The sequence below is a fragment of the Amphiprion ocellaris genome, chromosome 8 (assembly GCF_022539595.1).
Source record: "Amphiprion ocellaris isolate individual 3 ecotype Okinawa chromosome 8, ASM2253959v1, whole genome shotgun sequence".
NCBI classification, from domain to species: Eukaryota; Metazoa; Chordata; class Actinopteri; family Pomacentridae; genus Amphiprion; species Amphiprion ocellaris.
The window spans coordinates 9438049-9454345 of NC_072773.1; the positions used below are offsets into that span (position 1 = coordinate 9438049).

Sequence of the window (16297 nt, forward strand, 5' to 3'; positions counted from 1 at the left end):
TTTCTGCATTTGGGTCACAAGCCTAACCTTAACAAAGATTGCCCAAAGCTAATGCACTTCCATACTGGCTAAGTTAGGTAGAAGAGACTCCTAAAAATAAGAGGCATTTTGTTCTAACTTTTGGCCTGCTAAGCCTTCCTCAAACTAGAGGATGGATGCACACTATTTTAGGTCTGTAGTATCTCATGCATCTTTGCATTCTACAAATCAAAGGCATGCATTCCACCCAGGCAATTGGGAAAACAGAATGACAGCTTTCTGACAGCATGGAGAAGAGCTTTGAATATGTTGAATTTGGCTAAATGTAACCCCCCTGGCCCGGCAGGTGTCAGGTGGGGTGTGTTTATAAATCCTGTCTGTATGTGTAAACAAAGAGACACACGTTTTAGCTTCCATTCAGCTCGGCAGCAGGATTTATTCTGCTTTCTTCAACAAGAAATAATGACACAAAATATTCTATTAATTTGGAAATTACTCAATAATACCAGATGTATAGACAGTATTCTGAATCTGACATAAACAATTGTGGGCTTCAGAAAACAAATGCAAAACATTTCTCCATACAAACTTGTCACGGTCACTTACATATTCTTTGAATTCACTCCAAATTACACACGAAACAACATTTAAACTAACAGTGTCAAACTTTACTGATTCTGTGTTAGCAACTTACTTAGCTTATTAGCAACAGGTCCGCCAGCCTAGCATGGTCGCGTGCGACAAAACAGCTATATCTCTACCCATAACTTCGACAAAACTCGACTCTAAACATTGCACATTATATCCAAGAATTCACAACACAATATGCCCTTATTCTGGGGTACATGCATATGGTTTTGAGGAATATAAACCCACCTGTATGTGTAAACAAAGAGACACACGCTTTAGCTTCCATTCAGCTCGGCAGCAGGATTTATTCTGCAGCAAGTGCCTCAAGGCAGTTTTATGTTCCTCTCTGGCACTATGCGCCATCTAGTGACCTGTTTGAAAATTGCTTTGACACAGAAATCAGTAATGCACCATGAAATTGGTTTTTTTTAACATACTTAGACACCGTGAAATAGTTTTTTAAAAAATTTTCTATATAAGGGTATCTGTTTTTAAACACATTTTTAACATAACATTTTTAGCAATTAGCTGTCTTAGTCTCAATGACTTTTTAATCTTTTCTTATGACATATTTAACCTTTTAACTGTATTCCCATTCATCTCTAAGATAAACATTTTTAACCCTTTACATAAACAACATGAAAAAGCTAAAAAAAAAAAGAAAAAAGAAAAAGAAAAGAAAAGAAAAAAGAAATCACCATATGACTGCTTAGCAATAATAAAACACATGCTTGCTGTATATGAACACTGACACAAGGGTCCAACATGGACCCTTACAGACCATGTGACCATCTTCTGGAAAGAGACCTGAGATGTGAGAACCACAAAATACCCTCAGTCCAAACATCACTTTAATGGCCTTTAAGTGTTTGTTGTGAGAGTAATTCTAGAAATGTTGTCACAGAAATAAAAATAATATTATGTCAATCTAATAATGCTAGATGTGACAGTTTGCCCAATTCTCTGCTAATATTACTTCTTTTTTTAAATTCTGCTTGCAGTGCTATTCATCATGGTAATTGCTGCTGAGCCTAACATTTTTCATCTACTTGCCAGAAGTCCCCAAAAATAAGATCCATATTTGTTTGATCACCTTACAAGAAGAGAGGCCAAACTCTCTTGTATGAAATGACTCATGCTGTATTTGTTGAACTTGTCTTGGCTCAAGGGTCAAAGTCTGTTGATAATGGAAACCACCATACATTGAAATGTAATCAAACCCTGCCTCAGTGAAACCTCTACAACATAAATCAGTATAACTGTTATTACATTTGGCAGTGTGTCTAAAGTGTCCTTCCTTGATTACACTTTAGCATTGCCTAACAAACAATTAATACAATAAACAAATAACACATATAAATTTGGTCATTATTTAATATATTATGTAACATGTAAATGTATTGCTCATAGACACTATGGTTACATGTTTGCCTGCTGGGACTGATTCTTGAAAATCTTAACCACTGAACATTTTAATCAGTTGTGTTTTACCTCTTTAGGTCACACTGCAGGCACTTAAAAGGTAACGAGGAATAATGCCACATTGTAAATGAATCAAACACCCCTTAGCAAACATTTGTACAGCAGTGTCAGTTATTTAACAGAAAGATCTGTCAAAGATTGCCTTGGATATTTGGACAAGACTAAATGGTAAAATTGATCATTTGCACAAGAATTTTAAATAAATAGTATAAAAAATACCAGTCCAGAATAAATATAATAAACTTAGCAAGAGAGACTCGTGTGACACTGACAACACAGTAAAAAACTGTGATGTGTTTTCAGTATCAAGTTTCCCACCTCATCTGTCCTTGACATACCCCTGTTACAATGAAGGACTTGTTGAATTCCAGTATTTATGAAGTAAAGTATGGTCTGCCAGCTACCCTCATCACCCTGTATGTGTTGAGTCCTGGGGAGTCAAATCCTGGTGACACACCTTTTTTGGTGAAAAGGTAGAAGTTGAAGAGCTGTCTGTCCTGTGCCTCCAAGGAGACCAAGGCACTATTAACTTTCAACTTGCAAGGATAGGGGCTCTCAAACACCACCCTGAACACCCTGTCCTCCAAGTAATCCAGCCTGATAGTTCGGTACTTGGATGGCACATTTGTGTCCACCTGTGGTCCAAACTGTTGCATGACAAGCACCCCGTCTGAATCCACCTTAATCTCATAGAAAGTCATATTCCTGTAAGTAAAAAAGCCAATATATGGGGCTGGGTCAGGTGGCGGTCTGAGGATTCGCCGAGCATTTCTGAAAGCATTCTCCACTGCAGGGATGAGATAACTGTATGTCTGGCTCACAAGGTCTCTGTCGGCTGGCCGAACCCCAGCCATCAGGATCACTAGACCCAGCTGCAGACGCGGCACCAGAGAGAAGGTGGCTGCGAATCCATCCAGGTCGCCGTCCTTCCTCACTACATCGTAGCCGAATTGCTCGTTGATCTCCCACGGTGTGCCAGTGGAGTTGGCAAAGTAGCCACTATGACATCTGATGACTGGGGTCAGCATGGTGTTCAGCGTGTCCTGGCGGAGTAGGGGCCTTCCATACGAGCCCAGAAGAGCCATCATAAGTTTGGCCATGTCAGCTGCTGTTGAATACATCTGACCTGCTGGCCGGTACCAGCCAAGGTTGTAAAGGGGAGCTGGCTGGCCATCGCTGTAAACACCCACAGCCATCTGCTTCTGAATAGCCGGGGTCAAATTAAAACCAGTGTCCTCCATGTTCAGGCGCTTCAGAATGTTGTCTGAAACCCATGTCTCAAAGTCTGAGCCAGTCACCTTTTGAGCCAAGACATTGGCCAATAAAGAAAAAGCAACATTGCTGTAGTGGCATCTGAGGGGATACAAAAAGCAGTGTTACTGATGTTTGCATCTACTTAGGATACAAGTTGCCTGAAAGATGGTGGCTTTATGCCCGCTTGCTCTAGATATAGATGTCCTCTTTCCTTTCACACCATAGAAATAAACTTAAGTCATCAGAGTTGTAGGCAGAGTAACACAGGAAACAGTCTTACTTTGTGCCTGGGTCTGCCACGAGAACATCATCCTGTAACAAATTAAGAGCTGCCTGTGTGTCTCCACTCCAAAGGAGATTAGTTGACCTTAATCTTCTGGGTAACCCTGTAAAAATATTAAACCTTAGTCAGTAAAACTGGTGGATAATCTGTGGACTGTTTTGTAGATGACCTATAGAATGCACTGTCTCCTTTACCAAATCAACTGTACGTTAAAAACCTTTTACAGATGCCTGTGCTAAAACATTTCAGCTATCACTTAACACTTCTGTGATTGATATACATTAGAACAGTGCACACAATCATTGTTGTGTTTTTACATTTTTTAAACGAGCATAAAGACTTGGTCTCAGTAAACCGAATTATAAGTTAATGCTAAGATCCATACTAACTCAGTTTTCCAAAAGTAGGTGCGCTATGGATACCATCTGAAAATGTATACAATTCAAACTTTTCATCATGTGCCATCAACAGGTCAGTGTTTCTCCTACAATACTTCAATTGCATGCAACAACTGCATGCAGCATCTCTCATAGTGTGTGGTAAGTAGAGTCATCTCCTTTCATTCCTTCGTTGTCTGGCAGCTTGTGTTATGGTGTGAGTCTGTGTCCTAAAACAGAGTGCAGATAGACACATACACTCAACTTGACTTCCTCCTCTGTTAATCCCTCTGTAATTCTGAGAGCAAAGAGCTGATTAGCTCTATCTCTGGACACAGCTCAGTGTAATTATAGCTCAGATTTCTAAGCCAAAGTTAGCCAAGGTGCTGTAGTGGGTGTTAGAGACATGTAATTAACAGGAACAACATGGTGCTGTGTGCGAGTGTAGACCTACATTTTGATCTGTGTACTTTCTTCACACTGTTACTGAGCTGCTACACTGTGATGTAATGGGATGACTGGAAGTGAACTCTTGCTACAAATGGCAAGAGATATCCATCATCGTCTTCTTTTTACACAGATATGAGATATCACTAGGTGCTCCTCTTTATTTAATAGAGCTATTACTTTTGTCAGTTGCGTTTATCAACTGCAGGTCAAATTTACATACTGGGTTTCTTTTCTTGTTGCCAGTAATTTGGTAGCCACTGACATATAGGTCATTCCACCTAAATTCACCAAATTTGAAAAAAACTTTTTCACACCTGACGATCTTATATTTGTAAGATTTTTTTTTCTCTGTTCATATATTATTAAGTGGAACGTTTAAAATATTTGGTCACAGGTGTTGTAATTTTTTGAGTGAAAGATTTACAGAGGGTCATGTCAATTTTTGCATTGTTTTCTTTGCGTCAATCTGCGTAGCTATGTTTGAAGTGCCATAATTTTAGAAATAATAAAGCCAGAGTCCTGAAATTTTGCAGTCTCATTGATACGCACATGCGGTCTTCAATGGCTTTAATAGAATAATACAAACCAGTTATATGATGGTGCAAATTTGGTGGAAAACTGTCCATGTATTTTTTTTCTATTCCTATATTCCATCAACCATAAAACCTTTAGTTTAGGCAGATTTTTCCCCTATGATGGTACCAATATGAGCTTTAAAATGTAGAGTATGGTGCACCTACTTTTTTATGAGAAGAAATTATTTTAATTTTTTATTTTTTTTTGCATTTCTGACCAGTATTTGAACATGCATTGAGCGGTTATAATAGACAAAATCACTCCAATAGTGGTTTACACTGGAAAAGTTATGTAATATTGTTACTGGGTGAAAGAAATATCCTGGTTTTCCAACTCATAGTGTTTCAAACTGTTTTATGATAAGTGGTATTGAAATGATGCATACCATAATATGGCAAAATGATGCAAAAATAGACATGATCCCACTTCTTTTCAGGGATTTTTAGTGCAAATCTAAAATTAATTGTGACCCCAGCTTGTACACATGGTCAGCTCAATCAATATTCATCACTTTAAAAAAATTGAAGATGGCCAGGACATTCGGTGAAATGAGGCACAATGGTCCATACAGTGTCTGTCCTGCCAGAATGATTCTGAGTTGCTAGTTAAGCAGTAAACATAGTGTTTTTCATGGCTAGTAAAGAAAGATATATCTTTTGTTATTAAAGTAATCTCTGTAATTCAACTAAAAGCTCGACCTACTGTGTCTACCTCATCTGAGCTCTGATTGGTAGGCATTTTGTAATCACTGAGCAAATGAGGTGATTCTTCAGAGATCTGGAATATCCTGTCTACACCGTTTTGTGATGTGTGCTGCTGTATTTTATTCAAATATGGCTATTATGGCATTTAAACAGGTTCTGGGGTTACCGGACAGCTGGCTGGCCATCCTGCGCAGGGTGATTGCAGGTGAGAGGCTGCTGAGCATCTTGGATGATGAATATCCCGGCCTCCCACCGTTCCCCAGTGGGTTTTTGATAGTGAAGTTTTCCACGTACTTCTCCAGAGGATCGTCGAGAGAGTCCACCAGGTCATCCTCCCACAATTTGTATAGCATCAGTGTGGGGAAGATCTTAGAGAGACTTGCAATTCTGCAATCATTGTGATTAAAATGAGCACAACGCATGTTTAGTCTAGTTAATTAAATAAATGTATCCTGGTTTAATAATACATACTGGCATACATACTTTCCCCACTAGATTTACACAATATTGTGAGTGGTTGGGTCTCATTGATCACAGGGCCTATATGAAATGTATTTAATGCAAATGGTCCAATCCTAACCCTTACCCCTAATTCCAACTCTAAGCTACAGATCAAATGCAATATTTAATAAAAGAACTAGATTAGATTGCCAGCTACATCATGTGAGGCAATGATTATTGTTCAGTCAAAGCTGCTATTATTGTGGACTGTCTGAGCAGCTTTTAGGACTGATAAAATTAATTGTTATTTGGCATTTAGACAAATCCACACTTCCTGTTTGTCATGCCATTTTCATATTGTATGCTAACTTCTTCCCCACCTGCATCTCTACATAGCAAACATATCAGTAAATCTCACCTGTACACTGTGTACTCATTGGGTGCAGATGAGGAGGGGTCACTTAAGTTTTTCTTGCCAAAGTTTCCATTCCACAGAACAGAGTCGTTTAAAACCACAATAGCTGATATTGCTGGTAGCTTGGTGGTATGAATGCTTGACCTCAGGAGTACATCTGCCTGTTAGGAGAAACTTCATTAAGACCATGGGTAATATTGATGAAAAAATATTTTACAATGAATTTAATAATTTAAAAAATAGCTGAACAGATTCACCTTTTCTAAGGCCACCCTCAGTGATGTGATGGGATGTTCAAGGGGCACAGGTTCAGGGAATCGAGGGCACAGCTCCTCTACTATACTTTTTTTTGTAAGCATTTCTGTGGAAAAAGGAGGAAAGACAGTGCCATCACTTATAAGACTGGAAACTACATATCAGTCTGTCAAGGCAAGATAAGCATCCCAATTATCCAAGGCTAACACTGTCTTGGCAGCTGCCAGGTATGACTGTGCACGCCTTTTGCAGGCTGATATAGCAGGACATTGCAGAAAATAATGAAATAATCAAACATACACAAAAGAAAAGATTTTAACTTTTTCAAAAACATAATAATGTTGTTTGATTGTTGATGCGCATTTAACTCTGTTAAGCATGTTATTGAAATCAATAAGCTTCTGATGGCAGGTGAGCACATTGCACGGCAGCTATGCTGACACTGGTGTGTGAATGTGTGCATGAACTTGTGTAGGAGAAACAAACTGCAAAACGCTTTGTAGAATCTGGCTCAGCTTAAAAGTCATTTTATATATATATATATATATATATATATATATATATATATATATATATATATATATATATATATATATATATATATATATATATATATATATATACACATATATACACACTCCCCGTCCCAAAAAAAGTTGCACACTCAACTAACTTTATTCAAGTTGCTTTTAGCTTTGAGTATGGCACACATTCGCTGTGGCATGGTTTTGATAAGCTTCTGCAATGTCACAGCATTTATTTCTGTCCAGAGATGCATTAATTTTTCACCAAGATCTTATACTGATTTTGGGAGAGTCGGACCGCTGCACAAAGTCTTCTCAAGCACATCCCAAAGATTCTCAATGGAGCCGAGGTCTGGACTCTGTGGAGGCGAATCCACGTGTGAAAAAGATCTCATGCTCCCTGAACCACTCATTCACAATGTGAGCCCCATGAATCCTGGCATTGTCATCTCAGAATATGCCCGTGCCATCAGGGAAGAAAAACTGCATTGATAGAAAGACCTGGTCATTCAGTATATTCAGGTAGTCAGCTGACCTCATTCTTTGGGAACATAACATGGTTGAACCTGACCAACCTCAGATCCTAACCTTAACCCCCACAGACTTGTGGACACTAGCCATAAGGAGTGCATCACTTCATCCACCTCTCTTCTTACCTTGATGCTCCCACCACTTTGGAACAGGGTAAATCTGGACTCATCAGACCACATTTGTTCCTTGAAGATGATGGTTCAACACTATCTTTCCAGGTTTTAATAATGTGTTGGACAGTTCTTAACTTGACTGTAGTAGTTTCAGAAATCTCCTTATTTTTATATTTTTTTGCTTGATGCAGGCCAATAATTTGACCCTTCTGAGACAGATGAACATCCTTTCCATAACCACAGAATAAGTCTTCCAACATGGTTGTTTAAGAAATGAGAAGCTCCTCACTGCATCAGCTAGGGTTAAATAAGTTGTTGCCAGCTGAAACATATTCATCACTGCAGTAATTATCCACTGGAAGACTCTTACCTATTTACTTAGTTAAATCCAGGTGGTGACTTTTTTTTTGGCGAGGCAGTGTATATATAAATACATTATTACTTAATGACACTAAATTACCTATGACAGTCTTACATTAGGACAGTATTGTTAAGTTTCTAATCTATCTGTACTGGAAGGAGTCTTGAATCATAGCATTCCATGCTAAAAACACAAATTATAGCAGTACGGGTAGCAAATAGTAGAGAATATATTTCTGATGCACCTACAATGTACAATGGGTTGTTTTTTATGTGACATTGATTTCTTTAAGGACAGTGTGTTTGAAAAAGTCACAGTACACAGAGCTTTGCCTGAACCAATTTTGGATTTGTGTCACATACAAAACATCCGAAGGGAGTGACTGCTGTGATTTTATTCAGAAAAACCCAGGACTGCTCAGTTTCACATGCATTCTCCCTGCTGTCTCTCAGCAGGAGTTACAGTCTGCTTTAACGGAGCTGGTAAACCCACTGTTACTATTTCCAGCTTTGTGTAATCCTGCTGTGGCTCCTGTAAACGAGCAATTATACCACAGAGGCTAAGGAAGGCTCAGGTCCAAAAGTAGTTCTAGATTAAAAGGAACCCTATATCCTCAAAAGTCTCTCTGTGAGTGTAAATCTGTGTTGATTAAAGGAACTTTACCTGTCTTCAGCTTTGGCATCCTATACTGCCATATAAAGAAGCAGGTCATGACCACAGAGAGCAGAAAGAAGACAACCATGCCCAGCGTATTCCATTTCACCTTCATCTTGCTTACTGCTTGTTATGGGCAGCAAAGAAAGCCTAGAAAACAGGATAATATTAGTGAAATGCTTTGAACAATAAGCACTCCCAAAATAAAGCACAAACCTCCTAGGCATGTCTTTCATGACATTTGACCCTTTTGCCTGACTAATACTGTCTTCCTCTGTTGACATCTAAAAATTTTATCAACATTATTTTTACAAACAGCAACTGCATGACAGATCGATTAACTTACCAAAGGAGTAAAAACAAGCCTCTCTCAGATGTCTCTCATTATCTTTGTGGTATTCTTCATCTTCAAACAGAAAAAATCCACAATTTAATTTTCTCTGAGGTCCACAATGGAGAAGCCAGAACTGGATGAGCTCAGCTCTACTGTTTCTGAGCATTCACTGGCCACAGACTACTACCTACATGCACTTAATCCTGACTGTGATCCCTGGCTCCAGATGAAAGGCTGACTCTGTTCCCACTCCGCAGTGACATCATAATCTGCTGAGAGATTCAGCTACACAGCCAAATGTAAGGAGGGCTGTGGAATGGAAACCTGCTAAGCACTCATCCTCAGCAATCAAATCATCTCACATCCTCTGGGGTTAATTCCACGCACACATTACTCATCCACCGTTGGATGCTCTTCATCAGCATATCATTAGGAGGGGGATGGTTAAGTGTCACGAGGAAATAAATGAAGATTTACCACTTATGAATGAGCAAAGGTTGTATGGCTCCATTCAATGGAGAACTATGCCAAGTTTTCTACTGAGACGGAAAGAAAATGCAGTCCAAAACAGGTTCAGCAGTGGAACAATTTTCAATGTCATCCTTTAACAGTAGTTTTCTTCAGTTCAATTCAATTCAATTTTATTTATATAGCGCCAATTACAATCAAATTGTCTCGAGACGCTTTACAGAACCCGTACGCCTGACCCCCAGAGCAAGCCAAAACGTGACAGTGGCAAGGAAAACACCCTTTTAACAGGGAAAAAAACCTCGAGCAGAACCCGGCTCTAATGTGGGGGGACCCATCTGCCTGCTGGCTGGGCGGGTTGAGAGGGACAGAAGAGGTAGAGGTAGAGGTAGAGGGGTAGAGATAGAGGGGAAGAGGTAGAGGGTTACGGGTAGAGGGTTAGAGGTGGAGGTAGAGGGATAGAGGTAGAGAGGTGGGGGTGGGGGGGTGGGGGGGACACAAGGACCATAAAACACACAATTTGATACATGCATGATAAGACAGATGATACATGCAAAGTACAACTGACATGGAAACTAATTATAGTTTACTGCTATGGTGTACGGCTCTGGCATTACATATACTACATATATAACTGGTGGTAAATTCAAAAATACGTAGATGAGCAAATCAAGTAATAATAAGGGCAATGCAGAATAGATTGATGGAAATGGGCAGCTGGAAGCAGTGGGCTGGAGGAAGGTCAGCAGCAGCATCCCACAGATGGAGATTAGGCCAGTTGGTGGGAGAACAACCACACATCTGAAGCATCCAGCTCTGGGACCAGGGACACTCGGAGAAAGGACACAGGGAGAAACAGAGTGAGTGTAATACAATATCGGTATATATATATTAATTATAAAGGTAGATAGAGAAGGGCTCAGTGCATCCAGAGAGGTCCCCCAGCAGCCTAGGCCTATAGCAGCATAACTAGGGGCAAACTAAAGGACGTTGAGAGGGAAAGTTAGTTGTGCAAATGAAAACACCGGCTCACCCCGTCAGCGTCCCCCAGTCAGCCCTAACTATAAGCTTTGTCAAAAAGGAAGGTTTTAAGCCTGGTCTTAAAAATAAAGAGGATGTCCGCCTCCCGAACCCAAACTGGGAGCTGGTTCCACAGGAGAGGCGCCTGATAACTGAAGGCTCTGCCTCCCATTCTACTTTTAGAGATTCTAGGAACAACAAGTAAGCCTGCTTCAGAACACCTTGACCCCAAAACACTGGTGCCTCAAAATGATGTGTTATTTGTTTGTGTGTCAGCCACAAGAGGGAACTGTAGACTTCTATCTATCTATCTATCTATCTATCTATCTATCTATCTATCTATCTATCTATCTATCTATCTATCTATCTATCTATCTATCTATCTATCTATCTATCTATCTATCTATCAATCTATCTATCTTGTGAAACATGTTTTTTTTAAGTAATTTAATTCAAAAATGTAAACTTCCTTGTTTGATTATTCAGCTAACTCACCTGACCTGAAGCCCAAAGGGCGTATTGTCAAGAGGAAGCTGAGAAAGGCCTGACCCAAAAATACAGATGAGCTAAGAACTGGTGTCAAAGTAACCTGGGAGTCAATAACGCCTCAGTGCTGATGTATATTATAACTTTTGTTCTTTAACCACAATCATTTTCCTGAATGAATCTATGTTATTTAGCTCTCATCATCACTGCAAAGTATGTGCTATTTTTTTATGTTATTTTTTAATCTACCAAATGTTTGTACGGTCAAGACTAAGTGTCATGATCAAATATACAAAACATCATCAAAACAGAGGAAGTGTGGATTTTAGTGCAAAAGCTTTATTTTGTCAAGTAACAAACCTTTTGTTTATGTTATTATGGAAACAGACTGAGCATACCAAAATGAGCAGTTAAAAATCAATTTCACCAATTCCACGTGTGACTGGTGCAGATTGATAGTGTCCCTTTAGGGAAGCTTCGGTGTTCTTTGCATGACAGCAATTTGTGTCCATGCCCTGTTTCAGAAATGCCCCATTTGTGATGGTTAACAGTGGAAACAGTGGATGGAGAAGACCTATGTCATGGCCAAGCAAAGCTAATAAAGAAGCGTATGTCGTCACCCCTCATCACTATCAAGAATGCAGTCATCTGAAGCCAGTGGCCCACGATTTTTGTTTAATAAATTACTTACTGACCCAACTACAAACTCCAATTATCCACTAAAATGGAAGATTTTGCCGACTATGTTTTGGGGAAAATATATACACATTTGTCACTTTGATGATGCTTATTTGCAACATTTTTTTCCATTCTTATCACACGGGAGGAAGAGGTCACTGTGACATTAGACATCATGCTGTATGTCGTCTGTCCTGTGTGATTAGGTTAAGCCTACTAAAAGCTCTGTGGCGTTGCAATGAGCGTAAACAAATGTATTAATAGAGACATAGGAGCATATAGACTAAACTATATTTTAATTTCAATTAAAAATATGTTTAATTTTAACACTTGAATAAAATAAACTACAGCATCGTGACCACTATAGCTGAAAAAAAATCCAAGCTTTGAAAAAATGGGTGAATGTAATATACATGACTAAACATAATGTGGATAAAACTTTAATACACACTTCATCTGTGAACATAATTTCTGCTTGTATCACCGTTGTCTTTTGTTATTGTTATAACTGAGTGAGCCCTAGTGGGCTGCATGATAGCTCGGTGGTTAGCACTGTCGCCTCACAGCTAGAAGAACCCCATTATGTGTCCCGACCTTCCTGAGATCTTTCTGGATGGAGTTTGTATGTTCTCCCTGTGCATGTGTGAGTTTTCTCCTTGTTTTCCGGCTTCCTCCCACAGTCCAAAAACATGCTGAGGTTAGTTGGTGATCCTAAATTGTCTGTAGGTGTGAATGTGAGTGTAATTGTTTGTATCTATGTGTAGCCCTGTGATAGACTGGTGACCTGTCCAGGGTGTCCCCTGCCTTCACCCTGAATCATCTGGGATAAACTCCAGCAACCTTACCGAGGATTACATGGTGTATAGATAATGGATGGATGGACCCCTAGTGGCAGAAAGTACATACTGTGGTTTAAACCAAATGTTTATTGTTTTGCCACAACACGGGCCCCTCACCTTAATAAAGCAGCCATTTTAAGACAAGACATTATACAAATACCTAACAAAGCTGTTTTTATGTCTTAACCTAACCAAATAAACCAGGGTAGTTTCGTTCTATTCATTCTATTCTAATGAAACTGAGTTTTTAACCAATATTTATGGAGGTAACAGGAAGGAGAAAAGTGAGATTTCCCAGGGCGTAGGCAACAAATTCATTGATTTTTTTTATTTTGATCTGCAATTTAATTATATTTTAATTTGTGTTGGACATAAATTAAGAAAAAATGAACATTATCTAATTTTTTTACAGACTCTGTTTTATTTAAGACTGGAGTCTGTTCTATCACTTCTGAGGTCCTTCAACTTTTGAAATGTGCAGAATGTTTATTCCACTCCTGCAGCAGAGTAGAAAATCATTTGTCTTTAAACATCTATTGCACTTATGGTGATGTTGATGCTAAATACTTTAGGTGTAAAGTCAGTGTAAAACTGGCAGATTCTTGCTGGCATTTTCTGGGTGGGTGATTACTGGCTCGTAATGTGACTGGCTAATATTATCATAGCCTGTGGCTGAATTAAATTGCAGTGTGTTCAGTTTGACAAACAGCTGCAGAGACTGAATCTGCTGTAACTCCATCATCACCATCTTATCAGGTTATGTGACCCAGATGTGTGCTACACTACAAATGATTTGTAACAGGGCCCAGAAAAATAAATCTGTCAGGGATGTCAAACCAAAAAATATTTCCATGTTGTCTTATTTCTTTTTCGTTTTGTTGGTAGCCAGTCTGAGTTGCCCTGGCCTCATTATTAGGTGTCATCCAGTGGATACGTGTGTTCCATTGTGCAATCCACCAGTGATTACAGCAAATACACTGCTCTGCCCTGCTCTGCTTTTCTACTGGAACTGGAACCCCAACATCGAGAGCAGCCACAGAAAGGCACCAGCTTTACTGCTCAATCTATGACCCATAAGTCAAGACAGATTACGTCTGATTGGATCGTTGATGGCACATCTGACCTACAATCTGCTGCATTCTCATTGCCATCTCCCTGGGCGAAGGTTTCCATGGGAACAAGCCCTGGGCTCCTCTAATCTGTTGTTTTGCAGCCCTCACTCATCTGGAGGCAGGCTGGATTCTTTTTTGTCAGGCCCATATTCTTCTGCTCTATTTCCTCACTGAGCTCTCTCTCTCTCTTGCTCTGTTGCCAGCATTACCTCCTCTCTCTCTCTCTCTTCCCCTCCCTCATTCTCTTTCGGCCACTCCAGCTTTATGTTATGAAATGGCTCAGACAGGTCAGCTGTAGAATCCCTTCAGACATGGCAGCAGTGCAGTTGAGGCACAAGACTTTGCTCTCATTTAACTCTTAATGATACATGCATTAATAAAAACCTATTTTCATATGAAAGGCTACACTTACACCAGCTTTGTATTCTTTTCATTTACAATGTTCCAACCCAAGTTATATATAGAAAACAGATAATGACAGATAATGAAGACATGTGCTTTTTCATAATAAAAGAGGAAGGAATAAAAGAGCAGGGAGAGGGGTAAACTGTGATGGAGGAGGTATTCAAGTCCTTTCCATGTCCCAGCATGACAGTGTAAAAATACTATAACGAGCAAAAGTCCTGCATTAAATTCCTGCTTAAGAAGAGAAGGATTACTTAAGAAGAGAAGGATCACCAGCAGAAAGTAGAAAAAGGTCCACAACTGGCTTGTTGCTATTGATGTTACCATGGCCTGATATTATCAGTGCTAATGCAGATGTGACAATGTGTAAAAAGCATTTCTCTGTGTAGCTGCTTGAGGTGAAACGTATGTTGACACCTCATAGATGTTAAAAGGATCTTCCATCTCACTTTTCATCTCAGCCAGTATTACAGCCCAGAAAATCACTAGAAACAGGACTAGTTATCTAAAAAGAAATTATAAAGGAGAAACAAGAGCTTTCACTGAAAAACTATGAATTGAAATCCCGATGATATGTCACTTGCACAATAACTTGGGATGCAGTGCCCTTCCAAAAGGTTGCAAACTAAATCGTGGGTCACGAGATGTTTAATGAATAAAAGAAGAAGAAAAAGTCCTGCTGAAGAACTCTGACACCTATAGAATTTTTTCTAAAAACCAGTGATTTTCGTGACATTTTATGAAATTAAGGTCTTGTTTAGGCCTCAAAAAGTTATTTAACTGGAACAATGTGCGAGGTTTGGAGAGTAACCACAGCCACAAGCACCATGAAGTCAAATAAATAAATCATCCTTTTATTTTTCATCTATTTAGTCATACCTAAATGTAAACTGTAGATTGGGTATTTTTTTCCCAACTCAAAACATAAAGAAGTACACCAACCTAACAGAGAGTGTTGTTTGTGGAAACCTTTGCTTGCTAACTGTTTTCACAGGAAGCAAAAAAAGGAGAAAAAGTTATGACTTTATCTTTAATACATTGTAGGCTATTCCATAGCCGTTTCCACCGCTGTAATTAAATCATATTATGCCTAGTTGCTCTGATTAGTTAACCAACCTGCAACTGTAACAGCTGATTCACCACAGCCAATTGATTTTCAACCGCAGGACGAGTCCTAGTGGTTTTCTCAGTGAAGCCTTTCATTAGGAGGGAGTCAAAGGGATGCCGGTGTTTCCTCGTTTTTCCGCCCCTTCTTTTGGTTTCGTCCAAACTGGCCTGAGCAGCAGCTCCTCAGTCTTTATATCCCTGCTGCTGCTGCTGCTGCTGCTGCTGGGAGGAGGATGCTCTCTGTCTCCGAATGAATGCGGCGTCAATGGCCCGCTGTTGGACGGCTACGCGATGAATGCATTGGCTTTTTACAGTCAAATGCCTGGAATGACTATTATTATGGATATCTTTTATTTTCTATGGATACTGCCGCCGGTGTGGGCTGTCGAAGGTAAGCCGACGTTCAACTCTTGGTTCAATGTGAATGGGTGAATATGGGTGATATGTTTGGACGCGCGCAGAAAGCGAGGGGACAGCTGCATCATCTACATCATCATCATCAATATATATATCTATATCTATATCTATATCTATATATATATATCTATATATATATATATATATATATATATATATGTATATATATATATATATATATATATATATATATATATATATATATATATATATATATATATATATATATATATATATAACAGTTTAACAGAGATGTGGAGTCCTGTGGATGTAGCTCACTGTACTGAGACCTCAGCTGCAAACATGTTAGTCAGCTTCTCTAGCTTGTACTCTTTATTTGACATCATTAAAGGCCGTCAGTAGAGTGCCGTTATCCCTAATATTATTATTTTTGCCCTTTCT

The 16297-nt window shown here is 39.2% G+C and overlaps 2 protein-coding genes across 4 annotated transcripts in view; one reads left to right on the plus strand and one right to left on the minus strand.

The window, feature by feature from the left end:
* Positions 1 to 390: 390 nt before the first annotated feature.
* On the minus strand, positions 391 to 9592 carry LOC111576083 (putative beta-lactamase-like 1). The gene is made up of 7 exons (XM_023281587.3): positions 9376 to 9592; positions 9039 to 9179; positions 6849 to 6952; positions 6595 to 6752; positions 5902 to 6122; positions 3626 to 3731; positions 391 to 3444 (listed from the first exon to the last, which is right to left on the minus strand). The coding sequence occupies exons 2-7, from the start codon at positions 9142 to 9144 to the stop codon at positions 2466 to 2468; spliced, it is 1674 nt and encodes a 557-aa protein (XP_023137355.2). The 5' UTR covers positions 9145 to 9179; positions 9376 to 9592; the 3' UTR covers positions 391 to 2465.
* A 5985-nt stretch (positions 9593 to 15577) lies between these two features.
* The window catches only part of LOC111576077 (ephrin type-B receptor 2-like), a 53348-nt gene continuing 52628 nt past the window's right edge, over positions 15578 to 16297 (plus strand). For all 3 annotated transcript variants that reach the window (XM_055013074.1, XM_035953494.2, XM_023281581.3), the window contains exon 1: positions 15578 to 15869. In XM_055013074.1, coding sequence (XP_054869049.1) covers positions 15593 to 15869 — 277 coding nt within the window. In that variant the 5' untranslated portion in view covers positions 15578 to 15592. The remainder of the gene's footprint in view (positions 15870 to 16297) is intronic.